The sequence below is a fragment of the Crotalus tigris genome, unplaced genomic scaffold, assembly GCF_016545835.1.
Source record: "Crotalus tigris isolate CLP2741 ecotype Arizona unplaced genomic scaffold, ASM1654583v1 scf7180000018217.1405312, whole genome shotgun sequence".
Taxonomy (NCBI): domain Eukaryota; kingdom Metazoa; phylum Chordata; class Lepidosauria; order Squamata; family Viperidae; genus Crotalus; species Crotalus tigris.
The window spans coordinates 291,528-316,444 of NW_024096887.1; the positions used below are offsets into that span (position 1 = coordinate 291,528).

Here is a 24,917-nt window from a genome sequence, read left to right on the forward strand (position 1 = left end):
TTCAAGCAGTGTATTACAGGTAGTCCTCAAGTTACAAGTGTAATGGAGCCTGCCCACTCCACTCGTAACTCGAAAATTCGTAGAGTGAATCTCGTTCGAGGTACGAGATCACTCCCTTGCTCGTTAAAACGGTCACGGCTTGTTAAGCGAACAAGAGCTATTTCAGGATGGAGAAGGCCATGGAGGGCCTAGTACTGAAACAAAGGCCTCCCCAACCCACTAAGATACTGCATGCTTCCCCCTCCCTTCCTGCCGTGCCAGACTCACCTGGAAAAGATCAGTCTCCTCTCTGCTATGGTTCCTGCCGCCGCCTGGATTTGAAGCCAGAGAATGCTTACGTGCATTCCCTGCGGCCCGATTTGGGTTCCGAGTCCTTTTCCAGGCCTGGAAATGCTTCTGCGGCCCAATCCGAGGGAATGCTTCTGAGACAACCCCCCCTTGCGGCCTGATCCGAGCTCCGGCGGCCTTCTCCAGGCCGCTGCTGCGGGGCCGCGAGGTGGCTGCAGAAGCATTCGCCAGCCTTAAATCCGGGCGGCAGCGGCCTGAAAAAGGCCTCCGGAGCCCGGATTGGGGTGTGCAGAAGCGTTCCCCGGACTCAAATCCACCGGAGGCCTGGAAAAGGCCTCCAGAGCCCGGATTGGGCCACGGGGAGTGCGCGGAAGCACTCTCTGGCCTCAAATCTGGGCGGCAGCAGCCTGAAAACGCCTCTGGAGCCCAGATCGGGCTGCAGAGGGATTGCGGAAGTGTTCCCCAGCCTCAAATCCGGGCAGGCCTGGAAAAGGCTTCTGCAGGCCAGATTGGGCCGCGGGGGTGTGTGTGGGTGTGGTCGCAGAAGCATTCCCCAGCCTCAAAACTGGGTGGCAGCTGCCTGGAAAAGGCCTCAGACGTCCTGATCCAGCCTCCGGAGACACGTGAAAGTGTCTCCCAGCTTCGGTTGTGTTCTCTGTTGCAGAGAATAGAGGCCTAAAGTTCCATGAGATTATGCGAGATCAGTAGCGTGAGATCTTGCCCCACTGATCTTGCGTGATCTTGTGTTACTTTAGGCCTCCATTCTCTGCAAATACACTGGAGGCCTGGAGCAGTCAAGAAAGCGATGGATCTTGATCTTCACAAGGTGAGTATTGAAGGCCTGGTGCCTAGGGAGACCCGGACTGGGGTGGGGAGGGAGAGATTAACCAGGGTGAATGTTGCAGTGCCACTGCGGTCGCTCGTAAGGGTGAACGACTGCCATGGTGCTGCAATATTCATAACTTTGGGACTTGCTCATAAGCACTAGGGGGCGCTCATCACGTTAACTTTGAATGAACATTAAATGAACACTCGTAACTCGGGGATTACCTGTATTATCAACTTGTAATTGTCAGAACCAGTTTTTTCTTAATTTTTTTTTTAAATACCAATTGAAAATGCAGTGATAAAAGAAGGTAATTTATTCAAGGATGAATTAATGTTCAGTTTAAAATCAGGAACAGCTTATCAATGCAAGCACCAAGTAGAGTTGCAGGTGATTTCTTGCTGGTCCGGTAAACCAGATTTAATTTAAATTTAAATTTATTTTTGCTGGTGCCCAAAGACTTAAGGGCATCAATATTCTACTTACCACCTTTTTTTGTTGGCCAGCAGCAAGCAACACCACATCCTCCGTATTGGCCTTAACTGTTCGTATAAGCTCTGTTTTTTTCTCTTCATTAAGGAATTTTCCAAGTGAGGACTTTATGTTGCCATCAGGTTTCAAAATCAAATACGATATAAACTATACAGCATAAAAAAGTGGATAAAGAGCTTAGCACTTCTTGAAAAAAACGCAAATGAAACCAAAGGTCTGTAACTGCTCTTCTTCAATATATGGCAACAATTTTCAGATTCCATGAAACAATAGTTAACCAATAAAACAGCCTAGTTTATACCAAGAACTTTCTGGGAGAGAAAAAAACACACCATTATATCCACTGACAATAGCTTGTCTAGTGTTAGAGATCTACTTTTCCACACAGAAAGACCAATATTTCCAGGAAGAGGTGGAAAAACTCAACTTGAATCTAGAAAGCTGCTGCCAGTTAATGTTGAAATACTAATACCAATAGTCTGAGTACAAGGCCACTTTCCATGCTTCTGTGAGAAAAAGCAGTGATATAAGCATGAGGTCAAGCATTCTAAGATTTCTCCAAGTACTGTAATGCTGCAGAACAGAAGGCCAGCAAAGAATCTTGGCTGATTTTGAAACCCTAAGAATCCCTCCCCTGTGCTATAGATTTCAGTTGCCCCCCCTTTTCTTGAATAGTTAACCAAGATCTGTATCATATATGGCATTCCCTCCCCCCCATGCAAATATTCATAGTGGCTCTGGCAGAGTGCTTCCTGTATGCACTTTAAGCAGTTTACTTTTGTTGCTAAGAAGTACACTTTCAGAAGGATTTAAGCTTTCATTTGGGTTAATATAAAGTTGGTTTGTACAATGTAAGAGGGAATATAAAACAAACTTATTTGATCCAATCAAAAGTCTATCTTGATGAAAATCTTCATACAGTTGCCAGCTTTCTCTCTTTATTTTAATTCAAATTACACTAATTTAAAAGAACTAGAAATTGTTGGACTTCTGTTTTGCATTGTAGTGTGTGGCCGCGGGATAGCAAAGCTCCGCTCCCTGTGGCCAAATTCGTCCTGCCAGGGGGACTCTAAATGGGTCTGAAGTTGCCCCGAAGAGGGGACGTGAAGGAGGGACGCTCCATAGATCACAAAATGACAATGGTCGTTTCGTTTGATCCAGGGGAAGCCCTCTGACCCAACAGGAGAAAGGCTGCCGTTGCATCAGCATCCAGCCCAAGCTACCTTCAGCCAAAGTCCAAGAGCACAAACAAGAACATTGGTGAACAGTGTGCTTGGAACTGGTGAGAGTATTGATCTTCTCTCTTCTATCTACTAACTGAATCCTTGGGAAAGACCCCCAAAGAAAGAGAACCTCCGAAAGTGAAGGGAGGGGACTATATCTCCATTCCCTTCTAGACGGAAGCGGTGAATTAATACTAAAGGAGAAAGAAATAGATTGAAATTAAATTTAAAATACTACAGTCTGGACAAGTCTAGAAACTAAAAAAAAAAAAAAAAAACCTGCTGAGACTACTCCTAAAAGGGTTTTAATGAAATTATAATATATATATATATATATAAAACAATATTTTTTGGTCTGAAAAAAATGGAAAATGAATAACTACTAACCTCTAGTGGAGAATCAGAGCACAGAACACTAACAATAATGACTCAGAAACTAGCAGGAAGCCTATGAAACAAAGAATAATCTGTTCCTTTAAATTTTAAATGACCTTGAAGACAGCTGGGAACAAAGTAAGAGATGCCCAGCCATAAGATTAAAATGTGCCTGAAAGAAAAATATTTGAACTGTTGACTAAATCTAAGAATTGTTTAGAGAAAAAGAAAAACTTTGGCTCTTGGCAACTCTTTTAGAGGAGAATCTACAGGAAGGGCTCAAAGGTGGCTTAACATACTGAATTGCAATTTTGACTGATAATTAACCCCTGAATTAAAATATTGATGAAAGACTTTTTGAAGGGGGGAGACAACAGGGATACCGTACACTTATGAACAAATGACAGGACACCACACTCAATATTCACTCCTGAAGGACTTAGCCTGGAACATCAAAGACTTTCAGAAGTAATATTTCAAGGCAAGACAAATACTTTCCAAGAGGAAATGGATACAATGTTATGACAGAGACAAAGACAATAGATGTAAACAACAAGGAAATTCAGAACTTTGACAACATAAATAAGCACATTTCCAGTCTAAATCTACAATAAAAAAACAACAAAAATGATGGCAAATGAACAAACAAATCAGATAACAGAACACAAATTGGAAGAACATGATCATATCGATGAAGCTACAAATGAAAAGTATTGTAATCCAGTATAAACAGGAAAAAATCTACAAGACTTTGATATAACAATAAAAATGGATTCTGAAATGGAGTTAGTTAAAGATTGTATGATTAAATGGGCTCAAAATATTCAAGAGCTGGACTTCCTGTGGATCAAGCAGCTACGATGGCTGCTTTTCACAAAGCAGCCCGTTCTGGGTTGTGTAAAAGCCGCAGGACTTTTACAATCAGCTGTCCTGTGGCTTGAATCTCTTCCCTGGGAGAAAGGGAAGAGAAGAGCTGCTCAGGTAGAGGTAAGAGCTCCCCTGGATCCCCATAATTTCAGGGATCGGAGGGTAGAGCTCCCTCGGAGCCTGAGCCAACTCCGCACTCCAGCACGTCTTTGTCCCGAAGTTCTGGGATGAAGCAAGGCGTTGCTCCCACATCTGCTTTTTTTTGGAGGCTTGTGAGTATTCAAATGCAGACGGAGCAGACCAGGAGAAAGTGGATTTAAGATTTATTGTGACTTTAACTCCTGCAAGCATCTTCCCCTCCTTTTTTTTGTTTACTTTCCCTTTTGAAGAAAGGGAAAGTGAAAGGCAAAATGGCGATTGTCTTTCTTGTTTGATCTGTATTACAAAGTTAAAATCCGGATACAGACTAATGCTTTAAATATAGAAGCAAGAAATTGTTTTTTTATCTCTTGTTCTTTCTTTTTTCGCTGAATTTTTTTTTCTTTTTTAAGGAATATTTAAAAGAACTGTGATTTTTTCTTTTCCTTTTTTTTAAACAAGAATCTTTCTTCTTAGAACTTAATAAAAATGGCTTCAAAACGTCTGCCTCCTCCTCCTAAAGCCACTATCTCTTCCCCAATGACCCAGCCTGTTTCCCAGAAACCAAAATTACCTCCACCCTCTCCTCCTCCTGCAATTTCTCTTAAAGATTTACAAGAAGCTTTAAAAAAGCATGCTTTGGATATTAAGGAAGAAGTAAAAGATCTTATAATTGCAGAGAGGGCTGTTACAGAAGAACTATTGGAGACTAAAAATAAGCAAATAAGGGAGGACATTCTCTTTGCCTTTCAGGGCCTTGCTCTGCACATAGAGAGGATTGACGACAGAATCGAGGAGATTACTTAAAATGTAACAAAAATGGAATTCAGGATGGAGGAGGTAGAGAATAAGATAGAAATCACACAGGATGAGCAAATTATGTCACAATATAAAGAGATGGAGTATGCATTGCGTATCAGGGGGCTGAGAGAGAATCCCTAGGAGGACATAAAGATGCTTATTGTGAAAGATATTGCTCTTAATCTGGGCTGGAGGCCTGAAATAATTGGGAATGAGATAGAAAAATTTTTTAGAGTCAACTCACGGGTTGCTAGACAGAGAAACTTACCAAGAGATGTGGTCATCTACTTTTCTAGAAGATTTATTCGTAATGAAATTATACAGGCTTTTTACAAACAAAAGTTTCAAATTGCAGATCAAGATGTGATAATTTTAAAAGAAATACCTCCCAAAATTTTAAGAGGCAGAAAAGATTTTGCTTTTCTGTCTGATGAGTTAAAGCATCGTCAAATCCAGTTTAGATGGGAGATTCCAAGAGGAATAATAGTGAATTATGAGGGGATACGTCATAGATTAACTACAGTTCTGAAGGCAAGAGATTTTTATCATTCTATTTTAAAGGCAAGATCGTCTTCACCCCCACAAACAAGGATAACGAAAGAGCCTGTTATGGCAGGAGCCTCATCAATGATGGTTATGGAACAAGCTGTACAGAATTTTGAGATAAAAGAACAAAGGATGACACGAGCTGCCCATAAACGTAAAGAAAAAGAGCAGCAGCAGAAGAGTGGAGATAAAGTTGAAGGCATGGTTATTACAGAGCCTGTGGGAGGGGCAAGACCCAAAAGATTTTCGACAGTGGATCTGCAGGCCATGCTCCAGAGGCTCCAGGCCGGTGGAGATGGCCTGGCTCCTGACCTGGAATGTTAATGGCTTAAATGTGCCACAGAAACGAAGAAAGGTTTTCCATTATTTGAAACAACACAACAATGATTTGATATGTTTGCAAGAGACTCATATAACTTTAAAGGACTCCAAACATTTGATGAATCCTCGTTTGGGTTCACATTTCATTGCTCCAGCTCCAGGGAAAAAAGGGGGAGTGGTAATTTACGTGAAGAAAAATTTTCCATCTAAATTAATTGAGACTGACTCTGAAGGAAGATATCTTTTTGTGGAATTATCATTACAAGGTAAAAAAGTTCTTATTGTTGGATTATATGCTCCTAATCAGCAACAGAAACAATTTTATAAGTTTTTGCATGGAAAGATATCCCAGTTGGATTATAAATCTGTAATCTTGATGGGTGATTGGAATGGGGTTTTAGATTCAACTATAGATAAAAGGAGCTCTTCTAAAACTTTTACCCAAACTAGGTTACCTAAAACTTTTTTTGATTTGAAAGAAGAATTGGAGCTTATTGATATTTGGCGAGAAAGGAATACAAGTGATAGAGATTTCACTTTTTATTCGGATAGACATCAATCATTTTCAAGAATTGACTTTTTCTTCATTACTAGTGACCTTCTTTCTAGAGTGAGGAAGGTGAAAATTTTCCCTAGAACTTTCTCAGATCACAGTCCGGTGTGGATGGAATTACATTTGGAAGATGGGAATAGAAGACCCTGGAGATTGAATGAGAATTTGTTTACTCGGGAAGAGTTTGTACAAAAATGTAAAGAGCATTTAAAGGACTTTTTTGTTATAAACATGAATAAGGGAACATCGATGTCCATGGTTTGGGATGCCAGTAAGGCATATATGAGGGGAATTTTGATTCAATTGAATAAGATTTTTAGGGGAAAAGGGTTAAAAAGGCGTAGAGAAATAGAAGAAGAGATTAAATTAAAAGAACAAGAGTTTGTTCTTAATCCAGCTGACAATAATTTAAAGGTATCTATAAAGATGCTTAAGGAACAATTTAATATGTTGATGGCAGATCAAGTGGCTACCAATCTGTCGTACATGAGACATAATACTTTCTGTAACGTGAATAAGCCTGGGAGGTGGTTGGCTTATCAGTTACGAAAGAAAGAGAGAGCCAGAATTATAGAGAAAGTAAAATATAAAGGTACTGAGGTTTTTCAGCAAAATTTAATCCAAAAGAGTTTTTTAGATTTTTATACAAAATTATATTCAAGTGATAACATAAAGGGTGTGGATATAGACAAATACTTACAATCTGTGCATTTTCCTAAACTTTCAGAGGAACAACAAAATGGGATGAATAGATTAATTACTGTGGAGGAAATTGGTTTAGCTATTAAGCAGTTAAAAGGTTGGAAAATCTCCGGGAACAGATGGATTGACTTCGAGGTATTATAAGACTTTATCTGAAGAAATGATGGAGCCTCTAAAGGAACTTTTTAATAGTATTATGTTGGGTACACAAGTGCCTCCTTGGAAAAGAGCCTTTATATCACTGATTCCAAAGGAAGATCAGGATCTTACAGAGCCTAAGAATTATAGGCCAATTTCATTATTAAATGTTGATTATAAGATTTTTACAAAAATTTTGGCAAATAGATTAATGTAGGTTATGAAGGACTTGATTCATAATGACCAAGCAGGATTTATAACAGGACGATATATGAAATATAATGTTAGACAAATTATAAATTTAATTGAATACTTGGATAAGAATAATCAGATTCCTGTGGCTTTTATCTTTTTGGATGCTGAAAAAGCCTTTGATCAATTAGATTGGAATTTCTATTTTCATTGGTAGAGAAAATGAATTTTGGGGATAATTTTTTACATGCACTTAAAGCTATATATCAGCAACAATCTGCACAAATCGTTGTAAATGGGGGATTGACTGAGAATTTTAATATTGAAAAAGGGACAAGACAAGGATGCCCATTATCCCCATTGTTATTTGTTTTAACGTTGGAAATTTTATTGATTCAGATTCGAGAATCAAAGGTAGTTAAGGGAGTAAAGATAAGGAAGAATGAGTATAAATTGCGGGCCTTTGCGAATGATTTGGTTTTAATTTTGGAACAACCGAATCAAGCGATTGATTGTTTATTAGAACTTATAACACAGTGGGAATGTCTCTGGTTTAATTATAAGACTAAGATATTATCTAAGAATATGTTAGTTAATAGGGAAAGTTTGGTCAAAGCCACAGGTTTTCAGATGGTAAAAAAGGTTAAATATTTGGGAGTATATTTAACTGCTTCAAATGGAAAATTGTATAAGAATAATTATGAACCATTATGGGGAAAAGTACAAAAGGACTTAAAAGACTGGAAAAAATTGCAATTGTCATTGTTGGGGAGAATTTCAGCTGTAAAAATGAATGTTCTACCAAAGTTCCTTTTTTTGTTTCAGATGATACCTATTTTAAAAAAAGAGGCAAATTTGGATGAATGGCAAAGGGGTATCAACAATTTTATATGGGCTGGAAAGAAACCAAGGGTTAAGTTTAAGATTTTACAGGATGCTCGAGAAAGAGGGGGACTTAAGGCACCCAACTTGAAATTATATTATGATGCAGCCGCTTTAACTTGGTTAAGCGATTGGCTCAACTTAACAAATAAGGATATTCTGTTTTTGGAAGGTTGGGACTTAATATATGGTTGGCATGCATACCTGATTTTCAATAAGAAAGTTGATCGGATTTTTAAATTACATATTTTGAGGAATGCCTTACTTCGTGTTTGGAAAAAGTATTATTACAGATTGAATTACAAACTACCTATCTGGGGGATTCCCAGACATGCAATTGAGGGAATTTCTAAGGGGACAAATTTCGATAAAATCTCATATAAAGAATTGTTAATTTGGTCTGGTTCAAATTGGCATTTGAAATCCCTAGATGTATTAAGGCAAGAAAATACTCTACAGTCATGGTTTCAATACTTACAAATAGTGGATAGATGGACTGTAGATAAGAAAGAGGGAATAACATTAGAAGATAAACAATTGGTTATTCAGATTAAAAATCAGAATCAGGCCCATATAAAAAGAATTTACAACGTTTTATTAGAGTTAGACTCGGAAACAGAATTGGTTAAAGACTGTATGATTAAATGGGCTCAAAATGTACAGGAACCGATTTCATTGGATTTATGGGAGACAATTTGGACTAGAAATGTTAAATTTACACAAGCTCAAAATTTGAGAGAAAATTTTTATAAAATGTTTTACAGATGGTATTTAGATCCTAAAAAATTATCTTGTATGTATCCTAACATACAGCCCAAATGTTGGAGATGTGGCAATAAAGATGCGACATATTTTCATATTTGGTGGAATTGTAAAAAGGTAAAGGCATTTTGGATTATGATTTGGTGGAGCATTCAAAAGATTTTTAGAAGGAAGATAAAGTTCACTCCTCAACTATTTTTATTGGGTATCTTTGTGGATTTAAATGATAAAGAAACTATTTTGATGTTGAATTTATTAACTGCTGCAAGGTTATTAATAGGTTTATATTGGAAGAAAGATTCTTTGCCTACTTTAGAAGAATGGGTATTTAAAGTATCTAGTTTTGCAGAGATGGCAAAAATTTCTGCTTATTTAAAGGATCACACACAAGAAAGATATATCACTGTATGGAGAAGATGGATAGATTATATTCAGAAAAAGTATGGAATTAAAAAGTTTCACTTATTTTATGAATGAATATTATAGTAAATATTACAGAGAATTGTCTTATAGGCTATTGGAGTTAAAGGTTAAGTATGATATTTTTTTTCCTTTTTTATTATTTTTTTTCTTTTTTCTTTTTTTTCTGTTTCTTTTCTTTTTTCTTATTATTATAAATCATTTTAATTATTAGCCCTGTATTCTGCTCTGGGAAGTGAAGGGAGGGGGGTTGGGGGTGGGAGGGAGGGAGGAAATGTGGGGGGGTAAGTGTAATATAGATAATGGTTGCTTATAGGGGTGCGGCCTGGGCACTCCCCTTATGCTGCGTTCATGGGTTTGATAGGGATGAGAGGTGGGCAAGTGTAGAGAGGAAGTAGGGTAGTGAGAGGAGAAGGGGAGGGGAAGAGAGTAGGATGGGGGGGGTGAGAAAGAGGAGGGAAGTAGGGAATGTTTTAAGAGAGGGTGGACGCAGCCTGGGGGGAGTGCGCAGGTCGTAATAATGTTTATTTTATCTTAAAATTGTATTGTATATATATATATTTTACAATGTTTATATGGAAAAAATAAAAAACTTTCAATACAAAAAATATTCAAGAGCTGATTTTATTGGATACATGGGAGACAATTTGGGTTAGAAATGTAAAATTTACTCAAGCGCAAAATTTAAGAGAAAATTTTTATAAAATGTTTTATAGATGGCATTTGGATCCCCAAATGTTGTTCCACATGTATCCTAATTTACAGCCCAAATGTTGGAGATGTGGAAGTTTAGATGCAACCTATTTTCATATTTGGTGGACTTGTAGAGATATAAAAGCTTTTTGGATTAAGATTTGGTGGAATATTCAAAAGATTTTTAAGAGAAAGATAAAGTTTACTCCGCAATTATTTTTGTTGGGTATTATAGTTGATTTTGATGTTAAAGAAATTAATTTGATGCTGAATCTTATAACAGCTGCAAAATTATTGGTGGGGCAATATTGGAAGAAAAATTCTTTGCCTACTATGGAAGAATGGTTACTTAAGATGTCTAATTTAGCAGAAATGGTGAAAATCTCCGCCTATTTGAAGGACCATTCACAAGAAAAATATATTTCGGTCTGGAGAAGATGGATTGATTATATTCAAAAGAAATATGAGACTTAAAAGTATTATCTTGGTTATGAGTAGTTTTTAGATTATTATTAATAGTTTAATATGGTTGAATTTATATTATTTTTAGTGTTATGGTTTAATTATATTATTATTTTTGTTTTTAATTAGTTAACATTTGTTTTGAAAAGGAGTTAAAGTATATTATAGATTGATTGATAGTATAGTCGGGTAATGTTTGTTAGATTATGATTGTTTATTTGTTACCCTGTAATCAGCTCTGGGAAGTGGGGGAAGGGGTGGGAGGGGTTTGGGTTATATTGTATTAAATTTGTAAAACTTTTAATAATAATAAAAAAAACCCAATAAAAATGGAGTGAACCATAGAATTCCCAGGATAATTATTAGAGTTTGGGAGACAGAAACTATATATCCTATCTATTCTATCTTCTGTATTCCCAACAATATTTGCAAAAACACAGAAACTGCAGGGTAAGCGGAATATATCAACTTGGAAAGCTATTCAACAAGAGAAGAAAGCTAGAGACAGAATCAAGAGATTTGACTCGCCCTTACAGATGGAGTATTATATGAGTATCCACAACCATATTGTTTGAATATGGTTAAAAGAACATTGAACATAAAGGAGCCCTATAACAAGAGGGATAAGAGATTTAAGAAATATAGTATGTTTTATGATATATGAAATGTAAAAATATTGGGATGATGTAACTTTTATAAATATAAGTGAAATATAAGCTGATCAGAAAGAATGCTATACTCAGACAAAAAGCACAGTATTTTTATAATACATGAAATATAAAAATATTGGGATGGTATACCTAAATGGAAAAATTTGGATATTTAGATGATTAACATTGAGAAAATCATGACCGATAAGAATGGATTGAATAAAAGGGGATATTAAGCTTAAAAAAATATCACAAATAGGATGCATGGTGAACTGAGATGATGGTTATAATAATAATATAAGATGATAAAAAATGTGTTATACATAGATGGTATCACTATTTGTATAAATATGAAAAAATGTCTAAATTTAATCATTTATGTATTGAAAATATTAAGAATTATATTTTGGTTAAGGTTGAAGAAGGAGAATACAAATGGAAGAAATGAAGATCAAGGAAATATATTATTAATTAATATACTAATTATGGAATTATCAAATTTAATCCTTATTGACTGTTAATTAATTATTATTACCTTTTTACTTTTTCCCCCCTTTTTTCAAATATATAAACCAAGACAACACGCTGTACACTAGGCACAAGAGATTGTTATTGATAAAAACCAATAAAATATTTACCAAAAAAAAAAAAAGAACTAGAAATTCTCCCTGTTCCAGCATCCTCAACTGATATGTAATATGTAGGTTTAAATTTTACATAGCCCAATATAAACTCCCGCAAGAAAATATTTCTTGGTTGTAGCTCTTTTTGCCATACCTGGTTAAACTGGGATTTTGACAATTCATTTAAGGACTCCAAATCTTTAAACTGTAGATATTTCTAGAGAAAAAGATATATAAATGGATTAGGTTTGTTATATTTTAACTGATACTGCTATATATTTGCCTATTATTTTTACATTACACCTTTTGTTTCAGAATCAAGCTTAAATTAAAAAATGCTTTGAGATTATATTTTCAGTTCTAGAAAGAAATCATATACAACAAAAATGAGTTAATCAGAACAATGATATATAGAGCAGAACTCCCTCCAAAAATATATCTCAATCCAAGGGAAATAAACTTAAAACAAAATAAAGTTTGATTTTTTTTATCATTTCCAATGATGCAATTAAAAATAATCTCTAAACTGATACTAAGATTCTATTAATAAACATAGATAAAACAGTGATGTTCAGATTCGATTCTTGCTAATTGTCATCACGAGATAAAAGGAATCAATTTTGATGCTCTGTAGTCATGTAAACTTAATCACTATTTTAGTGCTCTATAATTATAAATATAGGATTGACATTAAATACCACAGTAAGGAAAAACACAGTTTTTCTGTTTCCTAACTGTAATATCAACTGGCAAAAGCATCCATTCACAAATATATATTTGCTTGCAACTCCTCCACATTTGGCATTCTGCTGCAAATAAATGTGTGAACTAGTAGGCAACAGTGAATAGAGATGGGTTTGAATCATGGAGATGTAAACTCAACCCAATGTTGAGTACCTGAATTCAAATGAATGCTGATTTAATCATTATTTCTCACTTTTAATCTACTTCACAGTTGTTGTAAATGATGTCATATTGAGAGAACAATGTAAATAATGACCAAGTGCACAGAATGTAAACTTTCTTAATAAATCAAGGATGAAAGGCTGAACTTGAAAGACTCATCCAAACGTGGCTGACAAATCATAACTGGGATACACTTTTAATAAATGCATCCCTTTTACTTTTTAATATTTGATTGTAGAACAAAATCTGGAATACATCAGCACTCACTTTTGTGTATATTCTTCTAAGTATTCTCAGAGATAACCCTGCATCTTCCCAGTTTTCAGAGAAGAGAGAATCTGATCTGACTGCCTGTAATGTTCATTCCACAGATAGATGAACCTAACTATATACAACTGAAGCAGTAGGCGTGAGCTTAAATGGACTCCAGAAGATGGTAGAGGACAGGAAGGCCTGGGGGAACGTTGTCCATAGGGTCGCGATGGGTCGGACATGACTTAGCAACTAACAACAAATGATTTCTAGTCTGTTCTTCAGGAATGGGGTTGTGTGGAAGAAGTAGGAAAGAAAAACTGCATTGAAAAAATTAAGATGCAGCCTTTCCTGGCATTCTTCCCACATCCTTTTTTCGTACTAGAAATCTGGGTTGGCTTCTATATTTTGCACCACTACCTCATTTCAACCCATAGATAGAAAGCAACATTAAATATTTTTTTCTTTCAGTACTTCTTTCTATTCCTAAGGTGCAATGGCTCAGTGGTTAAAGATGCTGAGCTTGTCAGCTGGAGAACTGACAGCCGGGGTTCAAGACTTGAACTTCCATGCAACAGTTCCCATTACTTGCCCCAGCTCCTGCCCACCTAGCAGTTTGAAAGCATGCAAACATAAGTAGATTAATAGTTCCACTTTAGTGAGAATGTAACAGCGTTCCGTGCATCTTTGGTGTATAGACATGCTGGCTACATGGCCATGGAAATTGTCTTTGGAAACGCTGGTTACCTCAGCAAAAAACCCATACCCTACAGTTGGACATAGCTGACAAGGAAACTTTACCTTTTGATTTCTTTCTATAAGGACATACATCTCACATAGCACCATTCCTCCCATTCACTAACTAGACTGAGTTTGCCAAATCTCCATAAGCATGCTTTATTCAGTATTATTTTAACTTCAAGATATAAAGCAATACATTAGTTTAATGTATTCTTGTTTTTAAGAAACAGATCTTATTGAAACCAGTTTGATTTCTCCTGAAAAGATAAAAGCTTGCTTTTTCAATCATCTACTTGTATGCAAGTCAAAGAGAGAGATAATATATCTGCAGGATTCTTCATACAAATAACAACTTGATAAATGACAGCATCCAAGACAAAGGGCATTTCCCCTTATCACAAACAGCCTCACTTACCCTTCCCTCGGGAATGCAAATGGCTTTCACTGTAGCGTAGGGCTCACTGAGAGAGTTCTGCAAAAAGCCAACATCTATGTTCCTGAGAATGTGACTTACATCAATGATCTGACATTGGAAGAAAAGATATAAATATTGTAATTGTGACAATAGGAATATGACTGGAAAAGAAACAGGGGAAGGGAAAGCTGTTTCAAACGCAACTGAAAAAGGACTTAGCTTTACATCCTATACTCTTCTCATCAGCTGTTGAATTTTACTCAAGACAGTGGGATAGCTGCCACTACAACCCCTTGTGAATGGGAATGGAAGCTTTGGATTGAATTCTCATTTCATGGCTGTGTTAATTTATGATAGCCAATAAAACAGTGCTTGAATTTCAGGAAAGGTGGACTTCCCCCCTCTCTTAATTTAACAAAATCACAGTCTGCAGTGCAAGAAACATTTGTGGTATCTTAAAGAGAACATTTGTGATTGATACAAGTTTTTATAACTCAATATCTTGGTACTCAACTGTTTTGAAACTCATCGAATTTGGTACTCAGTGCATTTTGATGTGAAAATTTTGTCCTGGTATTCATCATTTTTTGGTACAATGTATGAGCTAGAATGCTTTGGTGTTGGCTGCCTTGTGACTCATTACATTATTCCATATGGGAAAAATCTGTTTAGTACTATTCATTTTTGGTATTCATCGTGCCTCCCAAAACCAATTAATGAGTACCGAGACACCACTACTATCAAATGTGGCAAGTGTGTAGTACAAGAACTATCAAAATTACTGCTTTAAAACACAGCAGAGATCTCCATATTTTCTGGGCTCATTCACACAAATTAAAAGCCAAAATGCATTATAATTTGATAAAATATAAACATTATTTATTAGTCATTTTAATGTATATTCCAAAGTAGATTTGCTGGAACAGAGTTCCTGTTATTTGAACAACAAATTCAAGGAAATGAGATAATCATGGGATTTGGCCAGCCCTTACATGACTATATCTGATCATTCACCTCACCTTATTCTTAAAAGCATAACATCTGGAAATAGTTTTTTGACTGAGTTGAAACTGAGGTTTGATGTGAATCTTTTTGGCTTACAGAAGTAAAATTCAATTTACATAATAAATGATCCTTAATTAAAAAAAAACCTCTTTGCATCCTTGAGATCAAGGGAGAAATAAAAAAGTAATTCAGCATTATGAAGCTGGATCATCTAATCCCAGTAGTCTCACAATTAGAATGGAATATGTGATTTCCTGTAATAAAATGTGACACCACACTTAGCTCTGCCTCAGCACACAATTCTACACAGATCTACATAAGATTGCTAAGAAAAGCCAACAGGTGATATTGAGACAGTATTAAAAGTAGGTGGTTGCTATTCTTTGTTCCCTCTATAATCACTATACACAGTGAGACTCTGGCCTTTTTGAAAAAAGCTGTTAAAAGATGGGGAGAGGTAAATGAATTTGATCCTCAGAAACTAAATATGATATGGGTAAGAAGATCTGTAAATGATGCCATTTGGATCAATTACCTAAATGTACAAATGCTGTCTTTTTTTTTTTTTTTTACCACCGCTCAATCATGCCTGGTTCTTGGAGACTATCGGACAAGTCCTACAGTTTTCTTGGCAAAGTTTTTTTAGAAATGATTTGCCACTGCCTCCTACCTAGGGCTGAGAGAAAGTGACTGATCCAAGGTTACCCACCTCGCCTTGTGACCAAGGGACTATAACTCATGGTCTCCCAGTTTCTAGCATGATGCCTTAACCACTACATCAAACTGGCTCTCTAAAAATGATGTAAATTGATATACATAACATACATCTAAATTAAACAAATTCCTCTTCATTACAAATGCTTCATTAAATCAAGGTTGTATTGCATGAAGCTTGGAAATATTCCTGGATTGGGGCCCAGAGACAGAGTCTTTTCAGTAGCCACATATTGACTCTTAAGCAATATAGGATTGATTTTATGGACAACTGATAGTTATTGAATCTTGTGGTTATATCTGATATGATATGCTTGATTGAAAATGTTTTAAATATATTTGGCTGGAGTTTTAACACTTTGTTTGTAATTTGTGTTTCAAGTTATAATATCATTAGAATGCTGATTTGTTGTAAGCTGCCTACAGGGATGATTGTTTTAGGCAATCTAAAAATCCTTCAAATGGTATTAAAGGGAAAAATAGTTTGCAACATAGGTTTTCACCATATTGAATTATGTAGTATAACCTTTTCATATTGTATAATTCAATATGCCTGGTGAAAACTGAATTTTTATATAGATGACATCTTTATTATTATATGAAGCATTCCCCATTCAGCTTTCCATACCAATCCCATACAAACATCTCATCTGTTTAAATCCGTGAGCTGGTTTCCAGGGATAACTAGTAACTCAGTGGGTGCTAATCTTAAATCAGAATTGCAGTCAGACAATGTTTGTACAGATGTACCCTTTGAGCAAACTGGTTTCTCTTCTTTGTGGTTGTGAACTACCTATAAATCCTTTTGGGGTTACCGTAGTTGGGCAAATTTCAGCAACTTTGTGGATAATTCCTGCAAAAGGCAAGAATTCAACTCAGCTTTCTTCAATCTAGCAATAAAGCCAGTGAAAGCCCCAAGGTCCTTGTGTATTTTGTAAGAAGCAGAATTGGGCCATCAAAGGACTAAGAAATATGAACCCAACAGATTAGCATAAATTCAATATGCAAATTACATAGAATTTGATTCACTCAATATACTGCTGGCAGCACCCATACTTGACAAAACAAAATTATCAAAATATCAACAAATCCCACTACAGTTAAGGGACCTTAATTATAGCACTCGGGGTGTGGAAATCAAGCAAATGGATAATTTTGGCAAATGAACATGCCTTCATTCCAAAACGAGTATCAGGTTTATCAGTCCCATAAGTGGATAGCGCTTCATCATAGGAGATTGAAGGGAAGGGTATTTTGATAAGCCCCTTTTCCTCAGGCCAGGAATACTGCAGCATGCCCTCGGTTAAAGCCAGAATTCCAGCTTGGTCCACAAATGACATTTCAATATCTATCTTTAGGGAGGAAAATAAACAAGAGATTTTTTTTAAATTAAGGCATAGTAAATATTACCATTATTCTATTTAACATTTTTGCAAAAGATATATTTCTTTGAAAAATGCATGTAACCTGAAAAGGTTACAATACTAGAGAACAGTCCTTCCTTCAGAGTATAGGTTTACAACACCCATTTCAATGAAATACTTGTACATCCTCAGATTTTGGAGCTGTATGTTATTTTCATGGTTTTTTAAGTCTAATTCCTTTGCCCATTCATTCTCTTTTCTCTGTCCTCTCTATACAATTTTCTAGGAATTATCTCTGTTAATCTTTTGTAGGAAAAAGCCATGTTACCTTAGATGCTATAGCATATTTATTACAGAAGATATATTGCAGATGTTATTAGATGAAGTGAACTCTATTGTACACAAACTAGTCCTAGCAATTTTGCAATGTAGATTAGTTTTAAAACACACAAAGTATCTTTGAGCAACTCTTTGCCATATCCTCCTATCAACCCCATTTATAAAATAATTACTAATATCCATATATTTTTAATTATATTTTGAGTGCTCTTTTGTGGAGATTTGATGCCCTTTACTTTTTAATTTTTTGATTCTTAGTAATTTACTAATACACACAGCACACCTCATAAAGTCAGATTTCATTGTACCTAGGGATATAGGTCACAAAGGCAGCATATAAATCGAATAAACAAGCACATATGCCATTTTGATGAATTTGGCATTCCATTTGCAGTACTAGACCAAGAAATGAAGTAATGTGTTAACTGTAATACCAGATTAGAAATTATCTCTCAACAGTGGAACAAATGACACTTCTCCATTTTCTATCACTATTCAGTATTATTTGCTCTGTATACTGAATGATAAAGCTGAATCACAGAACCGTTTTTTGTCAGCGTTGCAAGTAATAACAGTGAGATGATGTATTCAATTCCCAATCACTTTACATTGTTATCCTATATATTCAGATTTTCCTCTTCCAAAGCCATTAAACCAACTTTTAAACAGATGGTAATCCTTGTAGTTACAGATAAAAACAATGCCCATTTTTAATGCTTTTTAATCTTATTCCAAACAAAAATAAATTTACCTGAGTGAATTCAGGCTGTCTGTCTGGCTTTGAACCTTCATCTCGGTAACAGCGGGCAACTTGGAAATACCTGCCATTAGAAATGACATTCTGGTTGTAGACTATCTAACTATCTCAAGTAGCATGATCTCCCAAAATGGGATTTGGAAAGAATATACATTGAGAGAAAAAAGTATTTGATCCTCTGCTGATTTTGTACGTTTGCTCACTGACAAAGAAATGATAAGTCTATAATTTTAATGGTAGGTTTATTTTAACAGTGAGAGACAGAATAACCAAAAAAAAATAAAATAAAATAAAATAAAAATCCAGAAAAACTCATTTTAAAAAAGTTATAAATTGATTTGCATTTTAATGAGTGAAATATGTATTTGATCCTCTATCAATCAGCAAGATTTCTGGCTCCCAGGTATCTTTTATAAAGGTAATGAGCTGAGATTAGGAGCACTCTCTTAAAGGGAGTGCTCCTAATCTCAGCTGGTTACCTGTATAAAAGACACCTGTCCACAGAAGCAATCAATCAGATTCCAAACTCCACCATGGCCAAGACCAAAGAGCTGTTCAATGATGTCAGGGGCAGGATTATAGACCTACACAAGACTGGAAAGGACTACAAGACTATCACCAAGCAGCTCGGTGAAAAGGTGACAATAGTTGGTGCGATTATTCGCAAATGGAAAAAACACAAAACAACTATCACTCTCCCTCAGTCTGGGGCCTCATGCAAGATCTCACCTTGTGGAATTTCAATGATCATGAGAACAGCGAGGAATCAGCCGAGAACTACACAGGAGGATCTTGTCAATGATCTCAAGGCAGCTGGGACCATAGTCACCAAGAAAATTTCTTTTATACACGTAACAAGCTGAGATTAGGAGAACTCTCTTAAAGGGAGTAACATACTACGCCATGAAGGACTGAAATCCTGCAGCGCCCGCAAGGTCCCCTGCTCAAGAAAGCATATGTACAGGCCCGTCTGAAGTTTGCCAATGAACATCTGAATGATTCAGAGGAGAACTGGGTGAAAGTGTTGTGGTCAGATGAGACCAAAATCAAGCTCTTTGGCATCAACTCAACTTGCTGTATTAGGAGGAGGAATGCTGCCTGTGACCCCAAGAACACCATCCCCACCGTCAAACATCGAGGTGTTTTGGGGGTGTTTTTCTGCTAAGGGGACAGGACAACTTCACTGCATCAAAGGGACAATGGACAGGGCCATGTAGCGTCAAATCTTGGGCGAGAACTTCCTTCTCTCAGCCATGGTATTCCAGGATGGAAATGACCCAAAACACACAGGCTCATGAAGAAGCACATTAAGGTCCTGGAGTGGCCTAGCCAGTCTCTAGACCGTATTCCCATGGAAAATCTGTGGAGAGAGCTGAAGTTTCAAGCTACCAAACGTGAGCCTCGAAACCTTAATTACTTGGAGAGGATCTGTAAAGAGGAATGGGACAAAATCCCTCCTGAGCTGTGTGCAAACCATGGCCAACTACAAGAAACGTCTGACCTCTGTGATTGCTACAAGGATTTTGCCACCAAGTACTAAGTCATGCAAATCAATTTATAATTTTTTTGAAATATGTTTTTCTGGATTTTTTTGTTGTTATTCTGTCTCTCACTGTTAAAATAAACCTACCATTAAAATTATAGACTGATCATTTCTTTGTCAATGGGCAAATGTACAAAATCAGCAGGGGATCAAATACTTTTTTTCCCTCAGTGTACATCTAAAAAAATGGCTATAATTTAAATTTAAAACAGAAGAAACATGTATTCCATATTTAGGAATTGGTTAATGCTACAGGCACAGAAAAGAAGCTATGTGGGGAACTGCAAGGAAAAAGAAGTGGTTTATATGCTTGTCATACTGAAAGACCTTCTACACACTTTGAGTTGACAAGACACACTCTGCAGTGCCGAGAAGAGACAGGCAGAAGAGACTATGCCACTGCTAAATCTCTATTTTTTCATACATATTTCTTTCTCTCACAAATTGCACACCACCCAAGCTGCTGAGAATCTGGAAACAGAACAAAAAGAAAATATAACTATAATGAATGAATTAATCATTCATACACAAGATGAGCACCCATAATCAGCTTGGGACAAGACTGACATACAAAATGCTAGTATGACTAAGGATAAATTTATCTCCAGAGGAAATGTGTTCTAGACTAGGGGGCATTATAAAAAAGGCCTGCTTTCTAGCCTTAACTGTACCTCATATACAGTTAGTCCTCGAGTTGAGTGAAATGGAGCCTGCCCATTCCACTCGTAACTCGAAGTGAATCTCCTACCTCGAACGACATCATTCCCTTGCTCGTTAAGACACACGCGGCTCATTAAGTGAACATGAGGTATCTCAGGGTGGGCAAGGCCATAGAGGGCCTAGTGATGGAACAGGCCCCCAAGGCCCCCCAAAACCAATAAGATATTTCATGTTTCCCCCTTCCTTCCTGCCACATCAGACTCACCTTGAAAAGATCTGTTGCCTTTCTGCCGCGGTTCCTGTTGCTGCCTGGATCTGAGGCTGGGGGAAGCTTCTGTGTGCCATTGGAGGCCTTTTCCAGGCCACTGCCACCTGGATCTGAGGCCAGGGGATGCTTCTGCGGCCCTCCGGCAGCCTGATCCAGGAGCCGGAGGTCTTCTCCAGACTGCTGCCACCTGGAAATGGGCCACTGGAGGGCTTCGGAAGCATCTCCTAGCCTCAGATCTGAGCAGCAGTGACATGGAAAAGGCCTCAGACATCCCGATCCAGACTCTGGAGACACGAGAAAGCATCCCCAGCTTTGGTCTATTTTCTGTTGCAGAGAACAGAGACCTAAAGTACCACGAGATCACGTGAGATCAATATCGTGAGATCTCACCCCACTGATCTCGCGTGATCTTGTGTTACTTTAGGCCTCCATTCTCTGCGAACACACTGAAGACCTGGAGCAGCCAAAAAAGCAAGTATCTTCAGCTTCACAGGGTGAGTATTAAAGGCCTAATGCCTAGGAAAACCTGGGGTGGGAGTGGGGAGGGAGGAAATAACCAGGGTGAATGTTGTTGTGAGTCCTCACTTGCCAGCAGATCGGGCAGCCAATCAGATGAGGGGGAGGGATTGCCTGAGGTCACATTGGAGTCTATGGAAGGCTCTGAGGAGCACAAAGACTCAGAACTAGATGTGACACCGGACCCATCTACTCACACTCAGGCAGAGACAGCTGGGCTGGGGGCCTGAACTGAGCTGGAACCTGTTGCAGATGCACGGATGCACATGGAGGAAAGGCGTGGACAGCGGAGGGAGGTTCTCCAGGAAAAGTAAAAAACTCTAAGAAGCCACACCCTGGCTGGACTATAAAGAGGACAGCTGTGGGAGGGGCTGGTTGCCAAAAGCAACCATTCATGCTACGGCTTTATGCTTCTGTTGTTGGATTTCTTGCCTCAGGATTCTTGGATATTTAACCAGGTTTGTCGGATTTCTGTGTGCTTGAGTGACTTAAACCTTGAGCATTCCACCTGAGAACTCAGAGACTGAACTTGTTCGTCTCAACAGCTAAAGGACTAGTTGGAGTTTTGTTCCATAAAAGCTGTGTCAAAATAAAAGGGGTCCTGCCTTGTTCAATGCAAAGGGGTTTTTCTTCACAAGTAAGCAGTTGAGCAGTATTTGCAGAGGCTGGGACAGAACAAATGTTGCAGAGCCTCTGCAGTCACTTGAAAGGGCGAACAACTGCTGTGATGCTGCAATATTTGTAATTTCAGGACTTGCTCGCAAGCACTAGGGGGCACTTATCACGTAACTTCAAACGAGCATTAAGTGAATGCTCAGGGATTACCTACCGTATTTTCCGGCGTATTAGACGACTCGGCGTATAAGACGACCCCCGACTTCGGAGCCGATTTGCATGCTTAGAAAGTTGACTTATACTCCGGAAACTACCGTAATTTCCGGCGTATAAGACAACTCGGCGTATAAGATGACCCCCAACTTCGGAGCCGATTTGCATGCTTTAGAAAGTCGTCTTATACTCCAGAAAATACGGTATATATTTTCTGTGGTGGAATGTTGAAGCTGATGAGAAAAAATGTGCAGATTCCAATTTGGTCAGGTGTTGCTCGATATATCCTGGGACCACCCTATGTAAGATTATAAAGGTAGTAACCAGCATTATGAATTCAGCCACCAATGATCTGGCCCCTGAACAAGTTTTTATCTGCCATGTAAGCTAGGGCTATAAACACCCCTAAATCACAAACCAATTCCTTTAGGGAAAGCACAATCTCATCTACAGTAATTATTGGGACCAATATTACTGGATATTTATTTACAAATAGTAACTCCATTTTAGTAGCATTCAATCTTGTTTTGCTTCATCCAAATCTTGACAGCCTGGTTCAGACTTTCTATCACATCTCCAGCTCAGTACAAGATGGAAATGTGTAAGTGGCTTTCATCAGTGTGCTGATGACACCTCACTCCAAACTAGATCTCTCCTAGTGGTTTCATATACAGTACTTAAATAATATGAGGGGAGGCGGGGAACCAATACTGGAGCAACCAAGGAAGTGAGTGCTGTCTCTCTCTCTCTCACACACACACACGACTACTGACTGGAATCACTCATTCAAGTAGAAGCAGAATCACCATAAAATGGTGCCATCTCCCAATCCTTGTATGTTTTATATATGCCATGATTCAGCAACATGGTTCTCCATCTCATAGATGAGAAGATTGTGGCCATAGACTGCATGGTACAGAAAATCTTTGCAAGATTTCAAGCATGTGAATCTTCTAGGCAGACATAGAGAGAGTTACAGTTCTGTTAGACCGCATCATTCTTAGCATGGAACCTGATTAATTGGCAAGTAAACAGTTTGTGTGATAAACTGCAACTCAGTCTATCCGTTATCCTCTCACCACAAACTGTGGATCAGAGTTTTAGTGCTACCTTGAAAACATTGTGCTAGTGGGGCTCCAAGAAGCTCACCTGTCCAGACCTCCTACCATTAGGAGTTGTTTAAATTGTTGAGGGCTCTGAGGAAGTGAGTAGAACTTTCCAACCTCCCGGGAAGGCACCACAAATTCTTTTGCACCCTGGTATTAAAAGGAGGATGTAATTTAAAGCTGGAATTACATTGCAGTTAGCTGAAAAAAAATGAGGAAACTTCTAGTTTGAGTACAAAACATTTATTTCAGCCAAATCTTTCTTGAAAAATTTAATCCACTACCTATTGCATTTAATCAGGAAATGGAAGCTCAATAACGAACCATTTCCCAAAATATATCACCTGTACTCTATTTCATTTATGTCAGCGGTCGCCAGTCTTTCTGGCTCCCTGGACCAGCAGCAGCAATGGCAGGGGAAGAGAGGATAGTTTCATGTGTACGACCTAGTTCCCACACATGCACAAATGAAGCTCTATGAGCTCACCTACCGCTTGTTGGCCAGGTACCCAGGAGGTGCTGGGCCAGCACAGGTCTATGGCCTGGGGGTTAGGGGCCCGATTTAAATGATCATGCTTTTAGTCAGTTCTCATGTGACAAATTAACAAAAGTTCTTGAAGAATATTAACAAATAGTGAGAACACCTAGGTTACTGCTTTTTAAGATAAGATAACCTTTATTATCACTTTTCTGTGTGCACACTGGCCTACATTAAAATTAAATTCTGAATATATATATATATACACACACACACACACACACACACACTGTATATATACTTATACACAGACACACAGATAAATAGACACACATATACATATAAACATGTTTATGTGTGTGTATATATATGTATATATTTCTGATTTTATATATATATATCTATGTATATATATGTGTGTATGTGTGTGTATATAATTTTATATTTTAAAAAATTTAAACCTATCCATGAACAAATGATAGCACTTTTTGTGTTCCAACTGTTATTTGGCAGGTGGTATTTCTTGCAGCTTTTCAGTAACAACTAAATCAATGAAGGTTTTGTTTCAGAAAATGATGCTTAGAAACCATTATGTTAACAACTCTCTTTGTCATAGAAGCTAAAAAGAAACTTGTTTGTATCTTTTTTGTTTTTCTATTTTTTTCCCTTGCACCTTTAGTTTTTTCTTGCTTTCTTTGTATTAGTTTGTATTAGTTATCTTCCTTTTTAAACGTTTTAATAAAATTTATATAAAAAACACTCTCTATCACATAATTTGATAAAACTAAAATTTTGACTATGTCAAGCAAAATCTCCAAAGTTGTCTTGATTCTATTGTTCTCTAAGTAACCTTTAGTACAAAGGGAAATACCACTGTCAATTTAAACATGGGCTGACCGAGAGAACTGTCATCCAATTTCAACATCATAAGCTTCCTATTCATAATGCATTGGGGCAGAAAAATCCTTAAAGTAACTATGACAGCTATTAAGTTCTGAGCTGGTGAATTCAATATGAATACTGAAGCGTCCCAGGACATAAAACATCTCCCCCACATCTAAGACCAATTCT

At 37.3% G+C, this 24,917-nt stretch overlaps 1 protein-coding gene across 3 annotated transcripts in view; it reads right to left on the minus strand.

Annotated features, from left to right (window-relative positions):
* DARS2 (aspartyl-tRNA synthetase 2, mitochondrial) overlaps positions 1–24,917 on the minus strand; it is a 44,208-nt gene that overhangs the window by 4,002 nt on the left and 15,289 nt on the right. For all 3 annotated transcript variants that reach the window (XR_005557377.1, XR_005557378.1, XM_039348961.1), the window contains exons 8-13: positions 23,412–23,518; positions 18,442–18,511; positions 17,160–17,339; positions 14,269–14,376; positions 12,109–12,171; positions 1,601–1,753 (exon numbers count right to left, since the gene is read on the minus strand). Coding sequence is in view for 1 of the 3 variants with exons in the window: in XM_039348961.1 (XP_039204895.1) it covers positions 1,601–1,753; positions 12,109–12,171; positions 14,269–14,376; positions 17,160–17,339; positions 18,442–18,511; positions 23,412–23,518 (681 nt within the window). In the remaining 2 variants the exon portion in view is untranslated. The remainder of the gene's footprint in view (positions 1–1,600; positions 1,754–12,108; positions 12,172–14,268; positions 14,377–17,159; positions 17,340–18,441; positions 18,512–23,411; positions 23,519–24,917) is intronic.